Source organism: Falco naumanni, chromosome 13 (genome assembly GCF_017639655.2).
Source record: "Falco naumanni isolate bFalNau1 chromosome 13, bFalNau1.pat, whole genome shotgun sequence".
Lineage (NCBI taxonomy): Eukaryota > Metazoa > Chordata > Aves > Falconiformes > Falconidae > Falco > Falco naumanni.
The window spans coordinates 19,336,530-19,363,550 of record NC_054066.1 but is presented as its reverse complement, the minus strand read 5'-3'; the positions used below and the strand labels follow the sequence as shown (position 1 = coordinate 19,363,550).

At 39.5% G+C, this 27,021-nt stretch overlaps 1 protein-coding gene across 11 annotated transcripts in view; it reads left to right on the top strand.

Moving 5' to 3' along the window:
* Positions 1–27,021, top strand: part of ABCC5 (ATP binding cassette subfamily C member 5) — a 52,153-nt gene that overhangs the window by 9,810 nt on the left and 15,322 nt on the right. For 3 of the 11 annotated variants that reach the window (XR_005830721.1, XM_040613584.1, XM_040613585.1), the window contains exons 3-23: positions 2,939–2,977; positions 5,094–5,254; positions 5,502–5,657; positions 6,408–6,555; positions 11,227–11,460; positions 11,571–11,744; positions 13,034–13,181; positions 13,686–13,834; positions 14,475–14,582; positions 16,363–16,713; positions 18,222–18,293; positions 19,028–19,152; positions 19,750–19,822; positions 20,377–20,580; positions 20,986–21,129; positions 22,934–23,036; positions 23,750–23,934; positions 24,993–25,139; positions 25,492–25,621; positions 26,174–26,327; positions 26,473–26,601. Coding sequence is in view for 9 of the 11 variants with exons in the window: in XM_040613584.1 (XP_040469518.1) it covers positions 2,939–2,977; positions 5,094–5,254; positions 5,502–5,657; positions 6,408–6,555; positions 11,227–11,460; positions 11,571–11,744; positions 13,034–13,181; positions 13,686–13,834; positions 14,475–14,582; positions 16,363–16,713; positions 18,222–18,293; positions 19,028–19,152; positions 19,750–19,822; positions 20,377–20,580; positions 20,986–21,129; positions 22,934–23,036; positions 23,750–23,934; positions 24,993–25,139; positions 25,492–25,621; positions 26,174–26,327; positions 26,473–26,601 (3,134 nt within the window). In the remaining 2 variants the exon portion in view is untranslated. Of the gene's footprint in view, positions 1–2,938; positions 2,978–5,093; positions 5,255–5,501; positions 5,658–6,407; positions 10,766–11,226; positions 11,461–11,570; positions 11,745–13,033; positions 13,182–13,685; positions 13,835–14,474; positions 14,583–16,362; positions 16,714–18,221; positions 18,294–19,027; positions 19,153–19,749; positions 19,823–20,376; positions 20,581–20,985; positions 21,130–22,933; positions 23,037–23,749; positions 23,935–24,992; positions 25,140–25,491; positions 25,622–26,173; positions 26,328–26,472; positions 26,602–27,021 lie in introns of those variants that run through there. The other 8 variants (XM_040613586.1, XM_040613588.1, XM_040613587.1 and 5 more) reach the window with 8 other exon arrangements.

Sequence of the window (27,021 nt, the reverse complement as noted above, 5' to 3'; positions counted from 1 at the left end):
TCAGGGGCAAGGTCAAATAAGCAATGTTCCCCAAAGAAACTGGTATACCTGTCTTCAGCAAGGACTCTCTGCATGAAGTAGAAGTGCTCGATCTATGTGACTAAAATATTCAGGCTAATCACAAACACACATACCCTTTAGTTGTTTGTTTGCAGAGCCCTGGTATCAGTGTCAAACACTACTGGCAGACTTCTCCTCTAATCTGAGGATGCATAGACTCAGGTTAGCTTTGAAACCATGACTCGAACACTAATTCAACCTCTTCTAATCCTAGCCCAGAAGAAAAACTGCAGAAGTCTTGTGTAATGAAGTTGCATCTAACAGTGTGTAACAGTGAATGGCTGGACTTGAAGCTGTCGCATCTGTGAATTCTTGTAGCAAGTCAGAGCATGCTTCTGAACAGCTAATTCTCTTTTCATTTAAGATAAATGTGGCACAGCTGCGCTTATTCCTGCATTGGATAAACGGTTGGTGCTGTAAAGAGCTGTTTTTCCTTGTAGCTGAAGCTGGGAAGGCAGCAGAGACATGAGCTTTCATTTATACGCATCAGGAGGCGGAGGAAGACAGAGGCCCTAACTTGGAATCAACTTGGAGTTCTTTACTACTTAAATAAGTTTCAACTTTATGTAATAGTAAATAAACCACAGGAGCTTTTGTATTTTGTTGGCTGCAGCGATTAATAAAAGAAACCTTTGTATGTCTGCTTTGGTTTCCTGTCAGGTAGCAGTATGACCAGAAGAAATGAAGCTTCTTCTCTGTGGTGATCTAAGCCCTGGAAGATGCTCTGCCTTATGGAAGAGGAGGCAGTAGTTGTTTGGTGGGTGGGGTTTGGGTCATATGTTGATTGCATGTGTATCACGTTCTTACTGCTTTTGCAGAGAAAGGAATGGAAAAAAATCTGTTTTGCTTGGCCTCCAGGCTTGTCTGGTTTTGCTATTATCTGATGTTACAGTTGTCAAATCAATATATTCCTACCTTTTCTGTTAAAATGAGATTGCCTGTGTGAAAGGCTAGGATCTTATCTCACTGGCTTTTTTTTCTTCCTGTATACAACACAACTGCTGCCTTTCTCTTCATCTGCTCCCCATCTTCAGAGATAAATGCCCGTATTGGCTGCTTAACAGGTGTTCAGAAGTGTTACTTTATTTCACATACACAGAAAGGCAAGCAAATTCAAGTAATGTTCATGATGCCTCTCTTGCTTCCTACATAACTTCTGTCTTTCTTACCTTTGACATACATATATGACAGTTTTGTAGCTTGGCTCCTGAATTTTCTGTACTTCTGTGGCCTTCTCACATGACCTTGGTATGTGGGTTGTGAATTTGGTACTGCTGTCTCTAATTTAATGAGCAAATATTTTTCTTTGCCCTTAACAACTCACTGTTCTCCACTCACCCAGACTTTTGTCATGGCATGTCTTGAGCCAACCATGTCATCTTTCTGGCTCTCACATTACCTTATGTGCTTACCGCTGCTGTGACCAATTTGTTGGACAAGGAAATTGTGATAACAGGTGCTGGTTTTGTTGGGTGCTCAAGTTGCAGAAAGTCAGAGGGAGCACATATGTTCTGTGATAGCAGCACCAGCCATGCTTCTCTTTGCCTGCCTGTGAGCTAGCTGTGGAGTTAAAAGAACAAGTCGAGATCATGCATGTAGTGATACTTCCTCACTATCCTCCATACTCTCAGGGATTGCTCTCAGGATTAAAAGCTTAACTGTTTCTTCATCTGTTAATTTTCCCAGTCATCTGTTGAATCATATCAGCCTGCATCCATGTCTGCCACAGCTTCACAAAGTGTGGAGTACAGAACTATTGCCCTCTGTTAGAAGCTGCCCATGGCTTCAGAATTTTTTTTAATCCACCAGCTATTGAGAAGATTGCTGTTATCCTCTGTTGTGCATCTAATAAACCATACTGTGCTTATCCTGTGTGAGTTTAATTCTTCCAAGTTTAGTCCATTTATGCATTTGAACTTTACAGCATCCTATGACAATTTTAAATCTGTGTGCATTGTGTGAAAACCATCAGTTTCAGAGTCCCCAGTTCTTTAGTTGTAAGGACAGTTAGTGGTCATTCTCTCATTCTCTTCTTTGTGCCGTTCATGACTTTATGGACCTCTCAAATACTGTACCTTATCTTTATTTCACTCTTCTGTCCAGCTGAGAGGTCCTAAATATATGCTTGTGTGGAAGCTGTTCTAATCATAACTGTTCTCATCAATTCCAGAAAGAGTTTTAAGTATAATACCATTTTTAAACTCAAGTGATAGGGGACTGACTCTGCTGTTCAAAAAAAGGGGCAAACCCTAGGTGTTTAAGTGGAATAGTAATGTTTCCTGCTCTGTTCTTTGTGTCTTTTGGCCTTTGTGATACTGCTGCTGTTTTTCAAGAAATGTCTGAATCATTCCGCCCCCCCCCCCCCCCCTCCAGTTAATGATACATAGTTTAGGCTTGTTTTGTTTCTGTAAGCATTTCTTCAGTGTTATCAATGCTGTGTATCACCTGGTTCATTGTTTGTATTGGTACATTAATAAGTTGTTGAATTGCTGTCTGATTTCTGTTTGATAGTGTTTGATTTATTAGACTTTCTTTCAAAAGCAGCGCTCGAACCTGTTATATCCCATTGCTAATGACTCTTTCAAGGTTTTAGTTTCCAAGAAAACTGTACATGCATGCAGGCAATCAGGATATTGCCAGCTGATGAACACCTGAAAAAGTAATAGGGATTCAGAAACCAAAATTAACAGTTTGGGGATTGTTGTTAGTTCTTGTTCTTCAGTCTTCTGCTCTAGAAATGCATTGTAGACCCGCTTAGGCGTCTCATTTTTTCCTGATAAACACTATGCTTGGAAGATTTTCTAATGTGACACAGAACTGTATGGTCTTTCTTAGAATCTTCATTGTACAGCAGTGTTTTGCTTTTATTTCTTGACAGTCATACATGTGGGATTTTGACAGCCTTGCCAAGATGGAGGTGAGCAATGTTCTTGACTAGGGGTTTGTACTTATTATGTCTGGCCATATAGGCAAGTATAAAGGCCTTTTAAAGGCAGTGCCCTAGTCTTTTATCAGTGCATCTTTTCCACCTTTGCTGAGAGAGTTCTGTTAAGCAGCTCTGGAGGGTTTAATTATTTTTCATAGTGAGTGTTCAAGTACGTTAACTTTGGACTGCCTAAAAATATAGTATCTTACAATTGTGCTTTCTTATTAAAAAGCTGTTCTTTTTTGTAAGTGGTGAAAAACTTACAAGCTGACAGATACAGTGGGTTTTGTTTTGGAAGACTTTTTTTTTTTTTTAACTTATGGGCACTTTTTGCATGCTCTGAAAAACAATAATTCTGCAAATAGCCTGTGGCATCACTTACAAACAAGCATGTTATCAGCAACCGAGTGTTTGGACAGATCTGCCTAGGGCTTTGACAAAGGATAAGGTACCAAACCAGCTATGAATTACTCTGCTGCAACCAGAAAAGCAGTGGTTGCAGAACTTTCCCTGCTACTGAGTTTTGAGACATCTTTGGTAGGTCCCTTGTTAGGACTGATTGGGGTAGATTTGGTAAAGGGGTTAAAATTTGCCCTTAATGAGTCAGTAACTTAATATAAAGAGTGAGAAGTATTTTAATTCAGATTTCAAGTGCTGCATAATTTTGAGTCACTCCATGTGTCATAATGCTCTTGTTTTCTTATGACTTTGGTATCTTCTTTTGTAATCATAGCTTTAGTGAGTAAGTTTTTTGAACAGGACCATGGATTATTGAGAATATGCTTAGGCACTATTTAAGTACCTTGGTTAAATAAATAAAGGACAGGTTTATGCTACTATCTGTTTCCTGCTCTTGTCTTTTGCATGAGTGGAAGCTAGATGTCTTAATATGCTATATGCTTACATGTTAATGTAGTACAGACAAAGTCTGATAAATGGTGGCATTTCTGACAAAAATTACATGATGGAAGGTTGGGAACAAAGTGCTTGCTATTGGTGTGCTTTTGGTGTCTGCAGATACTGTGTTTTGTAGGAGGCTACAAGGCACTTACAGCTGCTATTTTCAAAGGAATAAAATAACTTTGCTCTGCAAGGCAGCTAGTAAGGGTAAAAATAGTATCTCTGTTTGTGAGACAGCTGGGAAGACTTTTCCTTCAGAACCAATTTTTTTTTCACTAAGTAGCTCCAGTTCTCAGAAACCAAAATACAAACAGGTAACTTGGCACTGCAATAAATGGTCCGTTAAGTTAGCAGAACCACTGGTGAGCCCTCTGCAAGTACAGATAGCAAGCTAATCTCAGATAGTTTTACCACAGCAGGCTTCTGATCAAAAGATTTGTTTGAACTCTGCAACATTTTGACTACTCCATATCATTGCTGTTTCCTTTCTCCTCTTAGATTAGCGTATAGGTCTGTCTTTCTCTAGGGCTGTGGAAAAATTCCCCCAAGATAAGGCTTGCCTTTTAAGTGGTTGTTAATAAAGTTGCTGAGCGGTTGAATTGTGTGGCTGGGAGCAGAGAAAATCGTCATCTTTGTTCCCTTTAGTTCAGGGAGAAAGAGAAAAAGCAGGAACTGAAAAAAGTACAATTCTGCTTAATACATGTTTGTTTTTTGATCTAATCCAAGCTATTTTTCGAAGACAGGACTTCAGTAGTATTCTGAAAATAACTTGAATTTTCCACAGATAGGAATAGCTAAATTACACTAAGGGGGTGTAAATTAATTAAGAACGCATGTATTAATTTTGCTGTGTAAGCCAGTCATTGATTTCTGATGTCATAGGTACTTGATTTTGTAATTTCTCTCTATTATATTTCCTGTGGCAGGATGCAAGATTAGTCTTGTCTGTCCACTTATTATCCTTTGAATGCACAGAGACAATACTGGTGTTGATTTATGTTTTACAAGTGCGGCAATCTAATGCAGATCTAGGATGTGTGCCCTCCAAGTCCTTGCTGCCAGGGTGTCCTCCTAAGACATTTAAATTATAGTGATTGCTGTTGTGCAATAATTAACAGAAGAAGGAGGTGCAAAGTTGCTGGAGTCAGGAGTCATGGATTTTTAAACATAGTTTTAAAGTCTGACTCTCCTGTCTTCCTTCTAAAAGCAGATTGAATGCCAGGATGCCTTGGAAGCAGCTGCTCGGGCAGAGGGCCTGCCACTGGACACCTCCGTGCATTCCCAGCTGAGAATGCTGGACGAAGAGCATCACAAGGGAAAATATCACCATGGCCTAAATGTTCTGAAACCTATACGGACTACTTCCAAGTAAGTTATTTGGGTTACAAAAGAACTGATAGAGCATTTGCTTTTCAGACCAGTCACAAAGCAGGATTGTAGCTGTAGGTCTGCTGACTGATACTGAAAACATTAGGATTTGTTTGACAAGTATGGCTACATGGGCCATTTGGTACTCTGAGTACTTCCAATGAGAGGAGGCTTTGTTTTTCTCAGGGACTTACAATTCTGTTTCCTTTTTCATTTGTTTGTGATTTTTTTTTTTTTTTCCTTTTAGACACCAGCACCCTGTTGATAATGCTGGGCTTTTCTCCTGCATGACCTTCTCCTGGCTCACTCCTTTGGCCCACAGAGCGTACAAGAAGGGGGAATTGTTTATGGGTGATGTATGGTCTTTATCAAGGCATGAGTCTTCAGATGTCAATTGTAGAAGGTAGACATCTTGTTACTTATTATTTTCTTATTTCTGTCTCTATATGTTAGTTCATAGGCAGTGATACAGTATTGCCGTAGGAAAGCAGCAATGATATTTTGTTCTGCCTTTCTTAGAATAATGGAGTTTAGTTTTATCCTTCATAGACCACTTTCTCTTCCTGCACTGTTTCTGTACTTTTGCTGATTTCAGTAAACTTAGAGGAGTCTGTCTTTAGGAGTGTTTTGCAATTGTTTTTCTTATTTTGCATGTCTTTAAGCTGTTTTATATTAAACCAAAGTTCTTAAGGCTACACTGAAAAGAAATCTTATGCTAAAATAATGAAAGCTAATATTGACAGTAAAAAGTGATTTGAATATGGGTCAGATCTTGTGATCAGGCTAACCTTTTATGGCTAATGAGAGTTTTTCTGGGGCTTTGACTCCACAACTCTTCTGTCAGATCAGCAAGGAAAGACTCTAACAAGTCAGTACATTAAAGATTGCCAAAGAGACTCCAGGCAAAGCAAAAGGCATTGTGTTTTTCATCCCTCTCTTCTGTAGAAGTAACACAACATAGATATTTCAAGGTGCAGATGTTTCTCTTTACCTCACAAAATGTACCATGTGTTTATTTCTCATATCTAGTTGATACCAATTTTTTGTTGCTCTGAGCTAGGAAGTGCTTGGGATTTTCACAAAGAAGTACCTATGAGATGGTACCTTCTCTTACCATGAAAAATTCCTAACGCAAGGCTTCTGTTTTTATTAGGCTGGAGAGATTGTGGCAGGAAGAACTGAAAGAAAGTGGGCCCGAAGATGCTTCTCTCCGGAGGGTTGTGTGGATTTTCTGCCGCACCAGGCTCGTCATTTCCATAGTGTGTCTGATGATCACGCAGCTTGCGGGTTTTAGTGGACCAGTAAGTAATATCCATCCTTTTTTTAACAACCCCAGAGGGCTCCATCTCATGGCCAACTGTAAAATCTTAAGGTTTCATTGTAGAATCACTTAAATGTTTTGACTAGCTAGAAATTTTGGGGCAAAATTCCAAAGTGATTTCAATAATCCAAGATAGGTTTCCGACAGCTGGTGGATCAGTTGCTGAGTACCGAGGCAAGTTCTTGGAGAAGGGAGGGGGAGTTTAGGTATCTTGGAGGAAATGCACACTTGGTTTTTCTCTTTGGTTTTGAGTATAGTTTAACGTTCTTCCTTAAATGGTATGTGTTTTTTTTGCATAAAGTTCTTATGTGCAGGTCTTTTAATTGTTTTCTTTTTCTTTTTGCAATTCTGTAAATTTATCTCGGAATAAAATTCAGTTTAGGTAAAACACTAATTGTAGATCACTGGCATTAATAGCACAGTCTTCAAGAAGTGGAACAAAACAATTCTATTAGAGTACTACTTAAAAACTAATGTGAGCAGGTTTCAAGAAGTCTGTGGGTGTAGCCTTTGCTGATCCTACAGAGAATGGTCTAGACAGGTTTCATGTAGAAGTGTTAGAGTATGTTATTGCCTCTAGGAACTGCTGCTGTTTGTTGCTATGGGTCGTAATGAAGATAACAACATATGGGACTTGACATTCACACCATTTTTGTCACCTGTTTGTTGCACGTGCTGTGCAGATTTACAGTTGAAATTTTGACTAAATTTATTCTCTACACATTTCCCTTGAGGAGTAGGAGCAGTATTACTGCTAGTAGTACACGTTTCAGTGTGCTGGTAAGCTGAAGGTTCATTTCTTGGGTAAGTACACTTGGGTGCACTGTTAGGTGAAATGTCTTTTTAAAATGTTTTCCTGCTTTTAAATGTCTTATCAATATGTTCTGCTTTTTAAGCCTTTTTAAAGTTTGCCTTGTTTCATGTAATATGAATAACAATAAATGTTTCTGTGATATTATTTTCTTGGTAATAGTTGATAGTAGCTTGTATTATAAAATATATGAACATACTTTGGCAATTAACAATAAATCATGATTAAGGTTTTAACAGCGCTAGCTTTCCCCAAGAAGAGCTTCTGTCATTGTTTCACTACAGGGCTTTAGTAGCTGCTTTTAGCTTTAGCAAAGAACTTGTGGCAGGATTGCCCCTAATTTCTGTAGTGTAACTTTCTCCATTTGCCTCAGCTGAACTGCTGAATGAGAGAGTGGGAGGGGAGGGAGAAAAACAAACCAGCTTGACTAAGCTGGGGGCTACTGCTGCAACTGATGCTCGATTTGGGTGATTTAAAATTATCTGTGGACATTTGGCCATTTATAGGCAACCTTATTCATTTTCTGAATAAGGAACAATTCCCTTTTGGTTCCATCATTTGGCATGAAAAAAGTCTTTACCATCCCTCCTCCCTGTTTTCAAAAATGGCATGCCTCATAGATATGCCTGTGCTGTCTCCTCAGAAGTATCAGTGCTTTCTTGTATTGTTACATCCTTTCAGTCACCTGAAGGTGAAAAGGGAGATCAGGAAAAGCACTTGACTTGACCTCATGTATTTGTGAAAATTATAAAAATGGAGTTAAACACTATATTATATTATATTAAACTTCAAAAATTCTAATAGAATGTCTATGACCTTGAAATGCCAGCCAAGAGCTGTGGCTTTGCTGCTGAGCATTGTGATGGTTATAACTGGAAAGGAGTTTTTGTAGACTTCCTGTGTGGGGATTTTTTTATATCAGACAGATCCTTCAAGGGTCTTTTTTTTTAATTTTATTTTAATAAATTCTGCATCTGGCACAGTATCCAGACCGGTAACCTGGTGAGACAGCTGCATGTGTCAGACTGCCTTGTAAGAGCCATTGGAATGTACTAGTATAGGTGAGATACCTTTTATTCCCAGTGAATATTTGCTGCCATTTGGTCAGCTACCAAAACTTTGAAGTTTGGGTTGAGGAGCTAAGAAGTTTTTTGATTACTAAACATAATCGGTTTAACTCCAGGTCTGAACAATGTTTGCAACTGTTCAGAGCTAGTCTTCCTGTTTGGGAGATGGGGAAACTTGCTATCTTAGTGGAGTACAGCTTGACAGTTTGGTCAGTTACTGGAGGGGGGGGTGGTAAGCTGCTGGAGGTAAGTTTCCCAATTTCCCAGTTGGCTCCAGTTGCAGCCTGCCCCGTGCTGTCGCACGCTGGCTGCAGCAGGGATGCCAGCACTGCAGTGGGACCAGTGACAGAAGCTGTTCTTCAGAATTTTCAGGATGGCTGTTTTCTGCGTCAGAATGAGACAGTCCTGCTGGGCAGAGCGAACGCCAAGAGCAAAGGTAAGGTAATGTTTATTCAATGGGAATGCTTAAGACAGCCAAGCAGCTAGTACCAGCTACTACGGTAATAGTCGCAGGAGTTCCTTTTTCCCCGTTAGCTTGAGTTTTAGTTTCTGTACTGTAACTTTCTTGTTTTGTAAATAACTTTATACTGGATTCTTGTCATTAAACTAGTTTGAATTCATACAGTATGTGTTCAGATGTAAATGTTAATTCTGTGTGACTTTTTTTCCCCTCCCTTTTCAAAACCCTTTAATCTGCTGTTTCCTCTTTTCTTTCTTCCGGAAAAAAAATAATATGGGGGTATAATGTAAACTGGTCTCTATTTCATCACGGGAGATGCTGAATCTATAAAATAGTGCTGAAAAATTGCACTAAAAAGTTTTGGGAGGAATGAGACCCCAGGAAACATCTGCTATCTTTATACATCCTCTCTTGGAGACTTTCAGCAATGCTGTGGTGTGCGAGAAAATGCTTGCAGTCTGCGACCATGCTGAGTTACAGCTCGTGAGGAAAAAGGGGAATTTTAACCCCAGTTGCTCAGTGACTCGGTTGCATACGTTGGATTGAATACTGGAAAAAGAAGTCAGTAATCTCCTTAGTAACTGCAAACCAACTGTATGCAGTTGTGGTCCAAACAGTCGATGTAAAACTAAATCCAAGTAAGGAGAAAGTTGGAATGCATTAGATCTGTGAATGTGAGCTCCTCACATTTGTTCAGGGATTGGTATGTAAATTTTCTCAGTGGCCATTCTAGAACCTGACGGACATCTGGCTTTAATTCACACCTGTGAAAAACGAAAGAGCAAAATTATTTACAGCATGTTTCCTTGGTTCTGATGTGCAGAATTATTTTCCTCAGAACAGATGAATTTGATCTCCATTTTTTTCTGTTACTTGGTGCTGGGCTATAGCTATCATACCTTTGCTGCAGTAGTGGGGTGTTTTGGTTTTTTCCTCTCTCTTCAAACTATACAGAACTCTTATTTGCAAAACCTGGTTTAGCCAAGAGGACTTCAACGGACTATGAATGGGAAAGGCTTCTCAAATATTTTCTTTGGTCTCAGATTTTTTTGTTGCTTTTTATTGTGGGCAAAGGTAATTCTCTGCTCTGTACTAGCATATCAAAAGCACCAGTATCTTAAAGCATCATTTGTTGAAAAACATTCTAGGAAATCTTTTGCTGTCTGTGAAGCCTTACTGTAGGATACTTTTAAACCAGATTTCAGAATTTGTGCAGCCTCAGAAGCCTTCTCTGTTGGCACCTGCAAGTTTGACTTCTTTTGGACTTCATGAACAAATACTGTTCTGTTTTTGTATCTTTATAATTTTGTGCGTAGTTTTAAATCTAGTTTGTTACAGGCTAAGACTGACTGTTAGATGTTAGTCCTTTATAATTATCCTGTATGTGCAGATTGTATGTTTATACAATGCTCTACCTGTTGTACAGTGTTCTTGAGATGTTACCGTTTAAGGTGGCACTTTATTTCAAATAAAAGCCTATTGTTTCGCAGTCAATAGTATTTAATATTGCTGGTGATTGTGAGTTGTATGATGTTATATTGTGCCGTTGGACCACAAAGAGCTGGATGTGGGAATCGGTGGTTCTGGGGGCTGTCCTCTTTCTGCAGGTGATGTTTGAAATGTGATTCCTGAGGTAAAGTGTTTATGTTTTTGGGGGGAGAGGGTATGGGGAGGGATCGAACGGTTAATTTTTTTGTCTTTTTTTTTTTTTTCCTCCCCTGTCCCCAATGATTTGTGGTATTGCGTACCTTGTGCTTTTTGCTTGTTTTTTTCTTTACTATTAAACTGCTGATGTTTATTTCCAGGAATGTTTTGCAAATGTCCTTCTCACTCTTCCCCTCTACAACTGTAGGTACATTGTTCCTTTTTATCAAATAAGCACGTTTGAAGCAAACCAAAGATAAAATAAAAAAGGTCTTAATGTCACGTAAAGGAATGTTTATGTGTGCAGATGTATAAGTAGTAGTGACTATATTTTAAAACTCTTCTATATGATAATGCATTGCTTTCAGCTAACTGACAGATTTATGTTAAGTTAGAAGACACGGAAGATTAGAAGTGTACTGCGAGGAATATGGTTCCAAATTAAACTCTTTACTTACTAAATTTGACTCAGTGCTTGGCTCTCAGCAGGGCTTTGTGTTACAGTACTTCTTGTATTGACACCTTTTACTTCTAGAAAGAAGATGTTTTCTCTTTCAAATGGCTCTTTTAAAATCAAAGTAGCCTGCTTATTTCTAACTTAACATAAAGTTGTTGCATGGTCTTCTGGGATGATGGGGTGTTCATGCAAGCTTGCATTTCTTCCTGTAGGCGTTCGTTGTGAAACACCTTTTGGAGTATACCCAACAGAGTGAGTCCAACCTGCAGTACAGCTTGTTTTTAGTTTTTGGCATCTTTATGACGGAAATAGTGCGATCTTGGTCCCTTGCACTAACCTGGGCTTTGAATTACCGCACGGGGGTTAGACTACGTGGAGCTATCTTGACAATGGCGTTTAAAAAAATTCTTAAGCTGAAGAACATAAAGGAGAAGTCTCTTGGAGAGGTAAGCTGCAACATTGTTTTGGTAATTGCAGTGTGAAAAGGGATATGCATTTATATTCCTTTGTGAATGAGCTGTGCCTTTTATCTAAATAATGTTACGTATTTTTTCAGCTCATAAATGTATGTTCCAATGATGGTCAGAGGATGTTTGAAGCTGCAGCAGTTGGCAGTTTGTTGGCTGGGGGCCCTATTGTGGCCATCTTAGGAATGGTTTATAATGTGATTATTCTGGGTCCGACAGGCTTCTTGGGCTCTGCTGTCTTCATCCTTTTCTACCCAGCAATGGTGAGTTCGAAAGAGTTAAGACTTACTTCCTTTTTATTAGGGCAGACATACGTATAGTTGTGAATAGGTGTTGAAATGTGCTAGATTTAGTCCCATTTATGGCACTGCATGTTATTGAACGTGTTTCTGAAGATGGTGTATGAAGCAGAGATTTGGAAACGGGAAGCTCAAAATGATCAAGAAAATTAGGAAATCTGATAGATTTGACTGAGATAAATATGCATAGCTAAATTAAACTCCAGAATGCTCAGGTGCTTGCGGTCAGGGTTGGAAAGACACTTGCCTTCAGTTTCTGTACAGGAGCTCATTGTTGCTTGAGCATGTTGCTCTTGACTTCAACAAAAGATGTTGAAAAGCACCTCATCTGGGAGAGGGTGTTCTTTATTAGTTACTCCTGCCTCTACTTCTGCTGAGCTCTGAAATAGGCTAGTTCAAGCCAGATTCTTCTTGCCTCTAAAATGCCCTGTAAGGCTGTTGAAGATTTGTCACTGTATTCATGATACAAATTTTAAAAAAGCATGGAGGCTGAATACTGTAAAGTCCACTTTGGTCCTATTGTAATGATTAAAATAATGGGAATTCTGTTTTAAAGAGGAGAATGAGGAGTGGAGTTTGATCATCTTTTCCAGTTCTTTTCAGCAGTCCTTCTCTATTGGTGGGGACTCTAAAGACATTGCAGGAGTATGAAGAAGGGCAAGGAGGTGAAAACTTCCTGAAGTAGTGTGTTGATTTTTAATTTCAGACCAGGAATGGGATGAACGTAAGAGCAGCAGATATTTAGAAACATGTGAAAAACTATTTATTTTTAGATTGTTTTAGTAAAAGTGTTAAAACTGTGTTACCACCTTCATAGCACTGGCATATGGTAGAAACTGATCTGGCTGTGCAAAGTCCAGCTTGCTCTTTGGCCTTGTAGTGGGACCAGGTTAAAAGGCTGGCTAAAATGGGTTCTACTGCTCTTTTGCTATGAGGGTCAACTTGGTGTGTTTTTAGGTTAATGTGTTTGTAGTCTTGGTGCTTAAAAAACTTAAAACTGGTACTATTCAGTGCTGGTAAAAGTGCACAGCCTTATTTTCACAAATCTTATTTTTGTTGAAACTTGGTATTGTGAGTGTGGTGCTCAGTGTGGATGGGAGGATATGAATAGTGTTTTCAGCCCGACTTTTATGTCACTTTGCCCCATCCCTGAATCCCTTTTTCAGATTCCAAATCCTCTTTCTCTGGTAATTAGGAGTTGAATGCACTTGCTCTTTCTGAGTTGCCATTAATGGTGTTGCCTTTTGTTTCAGATGTTTGTGTCACGGCTCACAGCTTATTTCAGAAGAAAATGTGTATCAACAACAGATGAACGTGTGCAAAAGATGAATGAAGTTCTTAATTACATTAAGTTCATTAAAATGTATGCCTGGGTCAAACCATTTTCTCAGAACGTTCAAAGTGAGTTCACGTAATCTGTAAATATTTCCTTTTGTGCAGATGCCCTATTGCTTTAGTAGCCTGGTGCATCCTCCTAGCTTAGTACCATAGGTGTTGATGTATCTGCAGTGTGGTAACGCTTTCATCCTTCGGGCTTCCTATTTGTTATGCATGATAGGGTGGATGAACAGATCTGCTTCTGAAGCTTTGCCTTCCAGCATAATAATGTTTGTGTCCTGGCACTAATCTTAATTTTTAGAATTTTGTTCCATTTTTTATAATTTAATAAATGTGCTAGCTGCTCCATTTTAAAATAAAGTAAGACCTCTATTCTTACGGAGATTTATAGACCATTACAGTTTGCCTGTCTGTAACTGTGGTCTTTATGAGAAGGTATATATATAATATGATAAATGCTAAAGCGTAGAGTTAGGCCTGTCTTACTCTATTTCTGATGGTAGCATCAGCTGTGTATGTACCCTCCAAATCCTCCTTCAAATGTGGTGCCCCTATTTATATTTCTAGAAATTCGTGAGGAAGAACGTAAAATTTTAGAGCGTGCAGGCTACTTCCAGAGCATCACTGTGGGTGTGGCTCCCATAGTTGTAGTCATTGCCAGCGTGGTGACCTTTTCTGTCCACATGATCCTTGGCTACGATCTTACAGCAGCTCAGGTAACTTACTGGTGTTGAACATATTGTTTACAATATTGCTACAGTACCTTTTCTGCTAAGTCATTTCTCTTTATCGTATTCTTTGCTTTGTGGCTGTGCCAGTGGGGCCAGGCTGTAGCCTTGCTCACAGAGAACGTCTGATAGGTCTGACAGCAACAGATGTAATCTTACATTTTGCACGAAAACCTCTCAGTGCTGTTTCAGTCCTGACCTTCCCCAGAATGGGTTTGGAGCTGAACGTAGATGAGCACTCCTGTTTGCTGTTCAGATAGGGCACTGGGATTACTGGATGTTTTTGTTTTGCAGCATGGTTGGATGGAAAGCGGCACAAATGGCTTACAACAGGATTTGAACTTAGGTCTTCACGTAATAGGCTAATGCAGATTGTGCTAGCTGCTGCTTTCGGTAGGCCTGCAAACACTGAAGTGTCTGTCTTGGTCTGTTACAAAGCACGGGAGAAAGAGTTGTGCAGATCTGCTCTTTTGGGCTGTTTGAGAACATGTTGAATATTTAAATAGTTATTCTTGGACTGTGGGCCTTTTCTATGGCTTTAAATTGCTGTTGTGACACTTCAGCTTTTAGAAGGTTGGAGTTAGCATATTGCATCCAAATGTGATAATCTGTCTTGTCTCGTTTTTAGGCATTCACAGTGGTCACTGTCTTTAATTCAATGACTTTTGCTCTAAAAGTAACACCTTTCTCAGTGAAGTCTCTGTCTGAGGCATCTGTTTCTGTTGACAGATTTAAGGTAAGCAGCGTTTGGCCTTGCCATTTTAACTATGTGTGGAATGTTGTATGTGTATAATAGATACTAAGGGAACACTTGGAAGGTAATGTTCTAATGACTGAGGAGTTCTTTTTATTTACACTTAGCACTGCAGATCATTGTATTTTGTGGTAGAGATACAAATCTAGTGAAGGAATAGTAGAAGTTTAAGATAATACCGGTGTGGGAAGCAAAATATTATTATTTAATGATTTTTATGTTGGCCACTGTAAGGGATAAGAGTACAGGACTAGATGACTCAGAGCATAATGATTCTTAAACTCCCTTTAAAGACCCATCTGTATGAGAAGGCAGTGCAGTATATCTGCAGTGAAACTTTGTTTTGCTAATGAAACTGTTTCTGGAAAAATATCATGTATTATGTAGGCAGCTTTGCAGAAACCAGTAGAATTTTGCTTGTAGTAACAAAAAACTGAGGTTTTGTATTTCCAGACTAGATTAAATGACTGAAACTCCAGTAGGTGAATAAAATGCAGTTGTGATCTGACAAAACAGAGTTTATGGCAGAAAATTCAACCCCTTATAACAAACAGCCCTACCTCATCCTTCAACCCCTGTGAAGTAAATGTGCTGTGTGTACTTTAGTATGAACTCGGAAGACAGACCTTTTAATTTTGTCTTGTCTCTTGAAGACAATAGTGCATTGGACATTTTAGAAGTTTCCAAATAGGATTCCACAAGCATTGACAGATACATGGATTCTGTGCAGTGCATTCATGAAACAAATCTGGGTGTGAGAAGTATAGGAACTGCAGAATGGTTTTGAGATCCCATTGCTTTGGAGCATCTTTGTTTCATCTCATGAGTCACCCTAAACCAGACTTTCTTAAATCCAAATGTGCTGAAGGGAGTTTTGGGGGTGGGGGTAGACAAGGACAGGGGAAATTGTGATTATCTTCCAGTCTGACTGTAAACAGGGTAATCTGTGTAGGAAGTATAACAAGAGGTGGGGATAGTCTAACATCACAGTAAAAATGTAACTTGGCTTTTTGGCTCTGTAAATGAGTGTGACCTTTCTTCCGAATGTATGATTTGACCATAGCAATTGTAAGAGTATATAAGGCAGAGAATTGAGAAGCCTTTAATTACAAAAGGCTTCTTAGTTCACGTCATAAATTATGTAAGTGGAAAGCTTTTTATCTTGTAATTAAACTGTGTGAAAAATCTCTTCCTAATCTGTGTTGATTGTAAATACTGATGGATGTGGTGGAAAACGTGATACAATGGACTTAATGTCGTCTTATTGCCAAGCAGCCCAAGACAGATCAGCTAAACTTGTGAGAGATGACTTTTTTCCCGGCAGAAATGTTGAAGGGTAAAAGCTGAAGTTAAAAGTCATTCCATCTCTTTCCATAATGAGTTGGTGTGCAGGACAAGTCAGTCACTTTCCCTTAAAATGACCTCTTCACTCCAACCCATGTATTCTACTCTTGTTTTTAATCTGGAAGTTACAGAGCTGCGGTTGCAAACAGTGTTAAAAGAATAAGCCCTTCTGATGTTGCTTCCAGAGTATTGCAGTGCTGTAAAAGTCTTAGTGTATCTAAGTACTTCCACCACATCCAGGAATGCCCCAGCCACTTAGCAGGCCTGGAGTTAGTTTACACTAATGAGCTACCTTTTGCTCTTCAGCTTCCTCCTACTATATAGCCTGATGTGTTTTGCTGCGTGAGTGTGCCATAGGCTTGTCTCCCAGTCTTGATCAGGTGTCTCATCTTTACACCTCTCTCACAACTCCTATCAGAGTTTATTTGTAATGGAAGAGGTTCATATGATAAAGAAAAAACCAGCCAATCCTCACACCGCGATAGAGGTGAAAAATGCTACCTTGGCTTGGGACTTCTCCCACGCCAGCGTCCAGAGCTCACCAAAGTTGACCCCCAAAGTGAAAAAAGACAAGAAAATCACCAAGGGCAAGAAAGAGAAAATGAAGCTACAGAATGAGGGACAGCAAGCTGTGCTGGCAGAGCAGAAGGGCCATCTTCTAGTGGACAATGATGACCATCCTAGCCCTGAAGAGGAGAACAAAATCATCCACCTGGTTAATCTTCGGCTTCAGAGGACTCTCTACAACATTGACTTGGAGATAGAAAAGGTGAGAGAAGAAAGGAGGAAATCTGAGCTTTCAAAAGGCCTCATTTTTATGTGTCCCTTGGAATAGGACACGGTGTATTTTTGCATGAAATGGAGCATATTGCTTTTGTGCACTCCTGTAATATCCATAGCAACTGCGGTGTCCAGGATGCAGTGTATGATCTTGATGTAAACAGCTGTGCCATTTTAGCAAACTAGATTTTTGCAAACAGCCTATGAAATGACTGCAGGTTGTATAGGTTTCACATTTATGTGATGGTTTTGCTGTTTCTAGTTCTCAGTAAAGTATACAAGCTTGAAGAATCAGCAGGGCAACAGGGTTATTTATCAGTGGGGTGTTGGTGGATAGTGTATTCCTGCAGCTGCTTGATAATTTTTCAGGGTTTCAGCTATATTCTTTGTGAACTTTTTAGGTGATGAGGTGTTCTAATGGAGCATAACAGTGCTTTTCATTGAAGAATGTGTGGTTTTCTTCCTTGAGAATTTTTGTACAGAGATTTTCAAGAGTTTAGAAGCAGTTGGAATTCTCATTCCGAGATGGGTAAAAGCATGTAAAATGTCAGAGAAAAAGCATTGAACTCAATATATGACATCTTCTACAAATACAACAGTTTTGCAGTCTGGCAGTTGGGTGTTGTAGTAATAGGATCCATGTATTTATCAAGATACTTGTGGTTAAATTGTTTTCTATAGTCAGATGAGTAGTGGGATGGTTTAGACTATTTTAAACTATAAACCCCCCTATATTTTAAACTTCTGAGGAGGATGCATTTACTTTAAAAAACAGCCTTGAAAAAAAGAGCACACAGTTGAAAATATAAAGTCTAGTTTTCTGTCAGAAGTTTGCAAATGAGAAGCCAGTAATGTGTTCCACAAGTGGCTATATATCCTTTTATCCACTTTACCTTTTTTACAAAAGGAACAAAAATAGTTTTGATGAATTCATTATTTAATATGGGTGTCAGCTCGCCCATCTATTTTTTTTTTTCAGAGACATACTTCAAAGTGACTGAATTCTAGCCTTTTTTTGGTATGTGTTTGTTAGCAAACTGAATCTCATAGACAGGGAGATTTACTGGACCCATATATCCTAAATTCTGCTTTTCTTTCATTCTTTCTGTCTTTACATCTTTTTTTACCACTCTCAAAAGCATCTTGGTGCATTCTGTTCAGGCAAGCGTTGGTGCCTTTTGCTGAGTGCAGCATTCCCTGGGCCCGTATCAGGCCTGGTCAAAAGGGAGATGATCTTAAAATACATTCATTTTTACCTGTAGAGTTGATTCAGTATTAGTCCACTGTGGGATAGCATTCCTTGTTGGTATGATATTCATCATATCTTTATTTGAGAGTTAAAATACTGACCGTCTTGCTTTTTTTGTCTGTTATGTCCCTTTTCAGCTGTCATTAATGTCCAGCTGTCCCTTCGGAGGTACTGAAGGTAGTCCAAATTCTGAAAGGGATGGAGAGTGTAAGAAATGAGTACCATAACTTATGTTTTTTTCTGTCTAGGGAAAACTTGTTGGAATTTGCGGCAGTGTGGGGAGTGGAAAAACTTCACTTATCTCAGCAATTTTAGGACAGGTGAGAAATTCTGTTTTGACTGCCTCTGTAGTTGATGGGCTCAGTATTAGATAAGACATATGCATATATGTGGTTAATAGAAGGTCAGTCTGTTAACTTGAAATTTAGACAAAATATGTAAATATCTATAATGAAAAACAAGAAAGAATTTGAAAAACAGAGGATGTTACAAATACTTAACAAGACATGGCCTTGGGAGAAGGAATAGCTGCCATATCTCTGTCAAGCTGGGACATAACAAGATAAGCTCAAGGAGAACCAAATGGTTAATGAGACCAAACAGAAAATTACTTGAACTATATGTGAATTGTCCTAATTGGCATACTAAAAGATCCACCCTCGAGCAAAGAAAGCCCCCTCTCTAAAGAATTGGGAGGTGAAAAACCAGAATGTTGTACCTTTAAATGGAGGGGAGGCTTGCTAGAACCTATGAGAATTAAATGTAACTAAACGTAATTGTAAACAATTGTTCCAAGTGTATAAAATGTTTTACTGTGTGTTGAGAGGTGCTGCTAGCTTTGTGGATTTGCACACCCATCTCTGCGCAGACATGCAATAAATGGTATCTCAGCTCTGTGTGTGAGATTGGCTCTTTGCACACCAGGTAACAAACTGTGAGATAACACTTCTGCTCTTCTCTTTCCTGTCTCCCATTTCACTTACTTGTACTCTGCAGAGCAAAGTCTGTTCTAAGCATGGAATAGCATAATTTCAGAGTTTACCTTTAATTTCAGATGACCCTTTTGGAGGGTAGCGTTGCAGTAAGTGGAACATTTGCATATGTGGCCCAGCAGGCGTGGATTCTCAATGCTACGCTTCGGGACAACATTCTTTTTGGCAAGGAATATGATGAAGAAAGGTTTGTCAGAACTGTTTGCTGATTTTCCTGAAAGCTTAGTAATTCTTGCCCAGAGTGTGGGGGAAAATTAATGCAGAGTACGCTGCAGTTAAAGCCTGTGTATCCTTTTAGGGTCTATCTTCAGGATTCCTTTAAGTCTCAGACTTAAGAGCCTGCCTCTCTTGCCCATGGTCACTGTGGTTGATGGCTGTCCATGCATCTGTCATCACTCATTTGCGCTGAGGGCTATACCTCATGCAGGAGTACCATCTGACCTCTGTTTTTAGCAGCTGCTGTGCAGCCTCTTGCTGTCCTGGCCTTGCCCTTTTTAAACACAACTGCTGCTTGCAAGGTATTGGCATTTGATGCAGTGAGGGCCTTGCCTGTGGCCTGTGCTAGCTGTCCCCAGAAAGAAATTGCCTCCTTACCTTCACAGTACTTCAGAAGTAGGTGATTAATCATTATCCTCAGTTTCTTCCTGGGAATCCAAAGCAGATCATTTTTGTTAGGCTGCAGGAATGTCGGATATTGGTGTAGAAAGTGAGATGATGCTGTACTAGCTAGGTATGTGGGGGAAGTAACTTACTGGTTCTTACTGGTTTTCTAACTGTTCTTTAGATACAATACGGTGTTGAATGGTTGCTGTCTAAGGCCTGATCTAGCCATCCTTCCAAATGGGGACCTGACAGAGGTATAAGTTTTGCTTGTAGTAAACTAATCAGTAGATGGAGAAGAGTTTTGATTTGGCAGACTAGACTGGAGTGAGGGGAACATCAGTCTGGTACGCTTGTAAGCCAAGCTGTTGAATGCACCATGTTGAGTTGAGCTTATCAGTGCAAGCCCTGAACTACTGAGAGTTGTGTCATGATTTTGACTCAGATACTGACAGTTTGGGAGGTTTTTTTGTGTTGTAAATTAATCTACCTTAACAGGATGTATTTGAACTTCATTTAAAATAGCTAAGAAAAAAGCATGGCTATGTTAATATAAAAAAAGTAAAATAAACAAAAAAAGTACTGTCACATTTCATGTATATTAACCCTGAGTTTGAATGTATAACAAAGACGTGAACACCTGAAGTAGAATATATATATATGTATTAGAACAATATCTAATATTATGGGGTGTGTGCATCTATGTATGTATAATATATATGCTCTGCTTCATTCTGGTCACCTCTTGAGCTCTGAGTATCTATGTTGCATGGTGCTGTAGAAATAAAATAATGCGTGTGTGTCTGTACAGATTGGTGAACGAGGGGCTAACCTGAGCGGAGGACAGCGTCAGAGAATCAGTCTGGCTCGAGCCCTGTACAGTGACAGGAGCATTTACATTCTTGATGATCCCCTTAGTGCCTTAGATGCTCATGTTGGAAATCACATTTTTAACAGTGCAATAAGGAAGCACCTGAAATCAAAGACTGTCCTTTTCATTACTCATCAGCTTCAGGTACTACATCTCTCATAGTTTTTTTCTTGGACTTCCTCGAAATGCTGTTACAGGACAACCCTGTCCATCTATAAGATGCATGTTTACATTTACAGGCTAGGTTTGCAAATAAGTGGCAAGCACAATGTAATTCTTTATTTGATGCCAGTGGTGCTTGGTGTCTGATTGTGACTGGTAACATTTGGCTAAAGATTGGTTTTGATAGAACATAAAAACTTTGTGTAGCTTGAGAGTAATCATGATGTTCTAGTCAATGCAGGACCTTTGAAAATTAAGATGTTTTTTACATGGGAGGAGGCATGTTACGTGCAGATGTCTATAAATTAATGAAAAGGGTTTAATTGGGAGTGTGTTTGATTACTGGACGTAATGATAGAGACTTGGACTTACTGCTATTTTCTCCAGTATCTTGTTGACTGCGATGAAGTGATCTTCATGAAAGAGGGCTGCATTACTGAGCGAGGAAGTCATGAGGAACTGATGAATTTAAATGGGGACTATGCAACTATTTTTAATAACCTACAGCTGGGAGAGACGCCACATATTGAGGTACTTGTTTATTTTAAAGTGCTTTGAATGTTGACTTTTCTGGTGAGGTGAACCAAATGACATAGTTGGAAGACTGGAAAATGCCTTCACATGTTCATGTTTGATCTGACCAATAGGTTTCATGCAGAATAATCTGTGCTTTGTTAGCACTTTTTATTTGCAGTCACAGTATTTAGGAAATGTGTAATAGAGAGGACTCTGCCAATGGACATCATGAATTGAACATGAAAGTAATGTATTTTCTCCTCTGGTGATGCTCAGAGCAGGAAGCTTGTTGTTTCTTGTATACCTTGCTTCTTAATTTACCTCCAAATTAGCACAGACCTGGACCAACCTTTGCCTGAAAAAATTCTTGCTGTGTTACTTTTTTTTCCACATAGAGTGTGACGGAGGCACAGCAAAAGTGACACAACTTGTCAAAAGTTAGATGTGACAGTACTTTGGGAATGTAGCTGAAAATGCTTTGGTTTGGGGGCTTTTGAGAAAAAAAAATGGCTGCTTAACATTGCTTCTGTTATGAGACAGTGGCTGTAATTGGAAACTTGGATTTATGCTCTAGTATTTTAGTTGATGGAAAAAATGTAAATCTAGAAAAAATAGTAAGAACCATTTAGTAGGACATTCATTTAAATTTGCAGCAATTAAATTTTTACCACTTTTCTCCTGTTATTCCCTTTATTCTTTGAGTAAGCAACTTGGATGTTTTTTATTTGATGATTTACTTCTCTAAGTTTTGTGTGTGTTTTCTCTTAGTAAGAAGAGATTACAGAGCACATCAGCAGTTCTCTTTTTAAGAGTTGAGAGGCTTGTTATTCACAGGCTGCAGACATTTAAAAAAAAAAAAGTGTTTCTGACAAGGTAGCATTGGAATAAATATACAGACAGAGAAGGTGCTTGGTGAAGTTTTCTCCAGGGAGATGTTGGTGAAAGAAGCAAAACAATACAATGCATTCATTACTCTGCATATCCTTTCTGAGGCATGAAGCTTATAGTTCTGCCATTTTAAGATTAATATAATGACAGTTAAGATGAGATTCTCCTGTCTCCATGCTTGACTGACCTTCACTGTCTCCCTGTGAACACTAGCTCTTGTAAGGAGCATTAATTTGCATTCCCTGTAGGATAAGAAATGGATGGTAAAGTTAGATTCTCAGTGGTTTGACATATGTGAGATGTCTCTTTTCACATAGTGTGGGAAGATGACCCTGAAGATGGTGTGTAGGGGGTTTCAGTTAATGTAGGCTGTTTCTGAACAGGTAATAACTTCCATTTGTGGGAAGATGGCTGGGTTTAGAACAGTAATTGTATGTGCGGTTTGGTGTTTGGACATTTGATTTCTGGAAGACTAAGCTAACCTGACTTCATCTCTAGAGTCATTTAATGAGAGATTTCCTCAGTGAAGTACCTAGAGTGTTTGGGGAAAAAGACTTTTAAGAAAATTGTGAGTTGCAGTTGTGAATTACAACTGTGATTTTAGAAGGGATGGGGATTACATCTGTCTCTTGGTAATACAGGTGTCATTCCTCTACCATGTGTGCTTATAGTATCACTGATTCTGGAAATTAAACTTGCACACTACCAGTACAGATTGGTAGCAGTTGAGATTAACCAAGCTAGAGAATTTAATCCACCAGAGTTGGCAGTCATCTGTAGTAACGGTGAAGTTAATATCCTCCTTGATGTGAATGCTAAGCTGTTGAAAACCTTTGTCCTTAGGAGGCAGCTTATAAAAAGTTTGGGTTCAGATATGAAAATGTCAAAGGAAATTACTCTTGTTATGTTTAGTGTCATTGTTTTCCTGCAGATTAATATAAAGAAGAACACAAACAGTTCACTGAAAAGACCCCAGGATAAGAGTACCAAAACAGGGTCTGTGAAGAAGGAGAAAGTTGTAAAGAAGGAAGAGGGTAACTATGTAATCAGATTTCTGGCTGTAGTTATTTTATGCACCAATAAGATCAAAACATTTGCTTTCATAGTGTAGTATGAATGTACCTCCCAGCTTTTGGAAGTTTTCTCAAGTCCTGACCACTCAGTGTGGCTGATACTGCACAGGTAGTGGGCACTGAACATTAATTCATTCATTAAATATGGGTGCCTGCACAATGTTTTTAAGTTCAATCAGGCTGCTGCTGGTCAGATGCCATTGGCATAAAGGAGCTTACAGCGCACTGTCCCCCACACTGCCTCTCCCTCCTATCCCAAGAGGGGTAATGTGTGTGGCTTGGTACTTGCAGAGTCCTGGGCAGGACATGGTACTTATGTATGAAGAATTGGAAGGTCTGACCTCTGATTTGTGGTTCTCTCTGTTTAATGTTAACTTCGAACTACAGCGGGCTTTAAAAAACAATAGCGAGGCTGATGCCAGCCTAATATTTAAGTCTGTGCTGATTACGCTTTTTCAGATGTACTATGATGTGAATGATTCTGCAAGGAAGTGTGACGCTTTGAAAAATGTTTGAATCATTAAGTTCTACGTATTAAGTAATTTCTGTATTTTTGAAAGTTTTCTGTACATTTTGAAGATGACTAGTTTTGTGTATATTCACAAACTTACAGAAATTTTCATGGAACAGTTTTTTCCTCACTCCCCCTTTCTTTTCCTCCTTTTGTTTCACAGGCCAGTTGGTCCAGTTGGAAGAGAAAGGCAAAGGCTCTGTCCCTTGGTCTGTTTATGGTATCTACATTCAGGCAGCTGGAGGCCCCTTTGCATTCCTCATCATCATGGCACTGTTTGTGCTGAATGTGGGCAGTACAGCTTTTAGCAACTGGTGGCTGAGTTTCTGGATCAAGCAAGGCAGTGGAGTAAGATAAATAGCTTTTGTACTCTCTTGTGTCTAATGGGAGGGGGATTGCTCTCCTAGACTAATCCAAACCAGCCTTATGAGACCAAATGGCGCTTCCTAATTTAAGCAAGTTGTAAGGCTCCCCAGGAGGTCATCTCCCCAAGAGTGTTGATCTCCAAGAATTAGTGAGCTCCGCTAGTAAGAATATAGCTCAGGTGGTTTTGCACTGCCCTCTTGTTCCTTGCCTTGGTTAATCTGAGAAAAGGAAGTGAAAATGTGAAAGGGGCCAACCAGCTGCAGGAGGAATTACTATTTTAGTGCTGTTTTTCGTTTGAATGTGACCTTGCATCAAACAGGATAATCTTGTTAAACTATATGGCTTTAAGTCAAATTAATTTTGGGAGTTGCTTTGAAGATTGTGATGAGCTGGAATGGTTTGAGACTTTTCCCACTCTAGAGGTTTTGACTGCAAGTCTTATTGCATTTGAAGTTTCAAATATAACTGCAAGATTTTTTGGGGGATGAGTGGGGTGGAGGGAGCAAACTACTAACCTCAGATAAGAAATAACGAAGTGTGGATGGCCAACGATATTAAAATAAGCAATGAGATCCTTAAACATACTTAAAGATTAAAAGAAAGAATGAGAATGTATGACAGTGTGACAGTAAAGAATTTACTGCATACTGGCAGAAAATAACAACTTTTTGATAAGAAGACTGTACAGCGTATCCAAGGTGAATATTGCTGTGTAATAAGAGTGCTGGTATGCAAGTATCTGGTGGTGTTCAGAAGAAAACAAGAAATAATAAGCATGAAATAAGAGATTAGGAATTAAATGAAGTAGGTATTGTGGTAGTATTGTCAAAGATACTGTAGGAAAAGGGTCAATCTGCAAGTCAAGTATTTCTGCTAGGGAAAACTTTCTGAAGTACTCAAAGATTATTGAAGTACTTTATTTAGAAATACTGCATATGGTGGGAGGGGACACAAGACAGTTAAATTTTACCACGTATAGTGTGTGTATGCTTAATCCATGTCTTAACTAACTATTCACCAAAACCTTGCATTTTCTGCAGAACACCACTGTGACTTTGGGAAATGATACTGTCATAAGCAACAGTATGAAAGATAACCCTCATATGCATTACTATGCTGGCATCTATGCACTGTCCATGGCAGTTATGTTGATCCTGAAAGCTGTTCGTGGTGTTGTCTTTGTAAAGGTACGTGCCAATGTTGCTGTTCTTCATTTTCTCCCGCCCTTCCTCCTACTTCTGTATATTGCTGTCACTGTGGTTCTTTTGGTCACCTCCCAAGAGAGACTTTTAAACTAGAGGAAGTCAGATCGTGGATTGTGAGGTTTCCGTAAGTCATCTCATGGGGCTGCACCATGCTTTCTGTTAAACTTCTGCTCGAATTAATAGCTTCCTCCCAGTGGTTGGAAGGATGGAACGCAAGGAAACAAATATTATGGTTGGAGACAGAAAATCAACAGAATCTTTTGGTGCCCAGGGGAGGTTCAGTGACAGGAAAGCAAACGTTCTTTCATAACACTGATGTTTTCTGCATTGTCAGGGAACTCTCAGAGCATCCTCAAGGCTCCATGATGAGCTCTTCCGACGGATTCTGCGTAGCCCCATGAAGTTCTTTGACACTACACCCACTGGGCGGATACTCAACAGATTTTCCAAAGACATGGATGAAGGTATCTCTCACTGCATGCTCTGTAAATCCCATATTTGGACCTCCCAGTTAACTCCTTAATACTCTCCAGTCTCTTGCTGTTGGTGTGATCATACCCTATATCTATTGCCAAATATGTACTTGTAATAGACAAAGCAGGAGTTGGGACATACCTGAGTTATGATTCTAGAAGGCAGCTGATGTCTCAAGTCTGTCCATTCACTTTTGAAGAATAAAATATGCAGCTGCTTTTGTGCTACAGACTGCACATCTACGCTTAGCAGTTATTGCCAGGGGAACCTAGAGTGTCAGGGTGAAGGTGATGTGCAGCAAAGGTGGTAATAAGGTCAGAGTTGCATTAGTGCTATTACTGCAAATGGGAATAACTGAAAAGGCTACTGGCATCTCAGAAGATAAAAGCACCCCGAATGAAAATGTACATTGTTAATTTGAAGAAGCCATGAGAAATCACTGTCCTTGTCGATGATGATGTACAGATGAACTGAGTTGCTTTATGTAAGTTGTTTTCACTTTTTGTACTCAAGATCTTCCTCTTTTCCCTCATCTTTTCCAGTTGATGTTCGCTTGCCATTTCAAGCAGAAATGTTCATCCAGAATGTCATCCTTGTGTTCTTCTGTGTGGGGGTGATTTCTGGGGTTTTCCCCTGGTTCCTGGTGGCAGTGGGGCCCCTCATTGTCCTGTTCACGGTTCTGCATGTTGTGTCTAGGTAAGTGCATCAGCTGCATTGAGTAAAAGTAAAGATACTTTGACCTATTAGTAAGGACACAGGCTTCTTGAAGTATATATGCATCAATGTAGTGGTTGGCATGTGGTGGTTGTACATGCACTTAATAGTGCTTCTTTCCTTCCAGAGTCTTTATTCGAGAGCTCAAACGTCTGGACAATATCACACAGTCTCCATTCCTGTCTCATATTACATCTAGCATCCAGGGTCTCTCCACAATCCATGCCTACCACAAAGGACAAGAATTTCTGCAAAGGTTGGTCTGGATACCCATCTGGGAGTGGTGGAGCAGAGAGCAGGATGCAACAGGCTTACATTCAGATTTATTAATGGGGTCTATAGCTGATGGCATGCATTGGCTCCAAGTGTGAAAGTTATTTTTCGGGGGGGAAATGAGGGAGAAAAAGAAGGAGACGGGTAAGGGAAAATTCCCCAGTAGCTGACTGGGAAGAACAGTGGTGATGTCCCAGGTGAATGCCCTCCTCTGAAGTTCTCTGTAGTGCAGCAGGTGGCAATGATAATGGCAAGGACAACTTTTTGGGCTATACGCTTTCCCTAGCAGCATATACTTTTCATCGGGTCCTGCTCATACTTTCTATTGATTGCTTCTTGTGATGGTGTTAGCATTGTTTAGAGCACACTAACAAAACCTCAGTGTGCCTGTTGATAAGCTGTT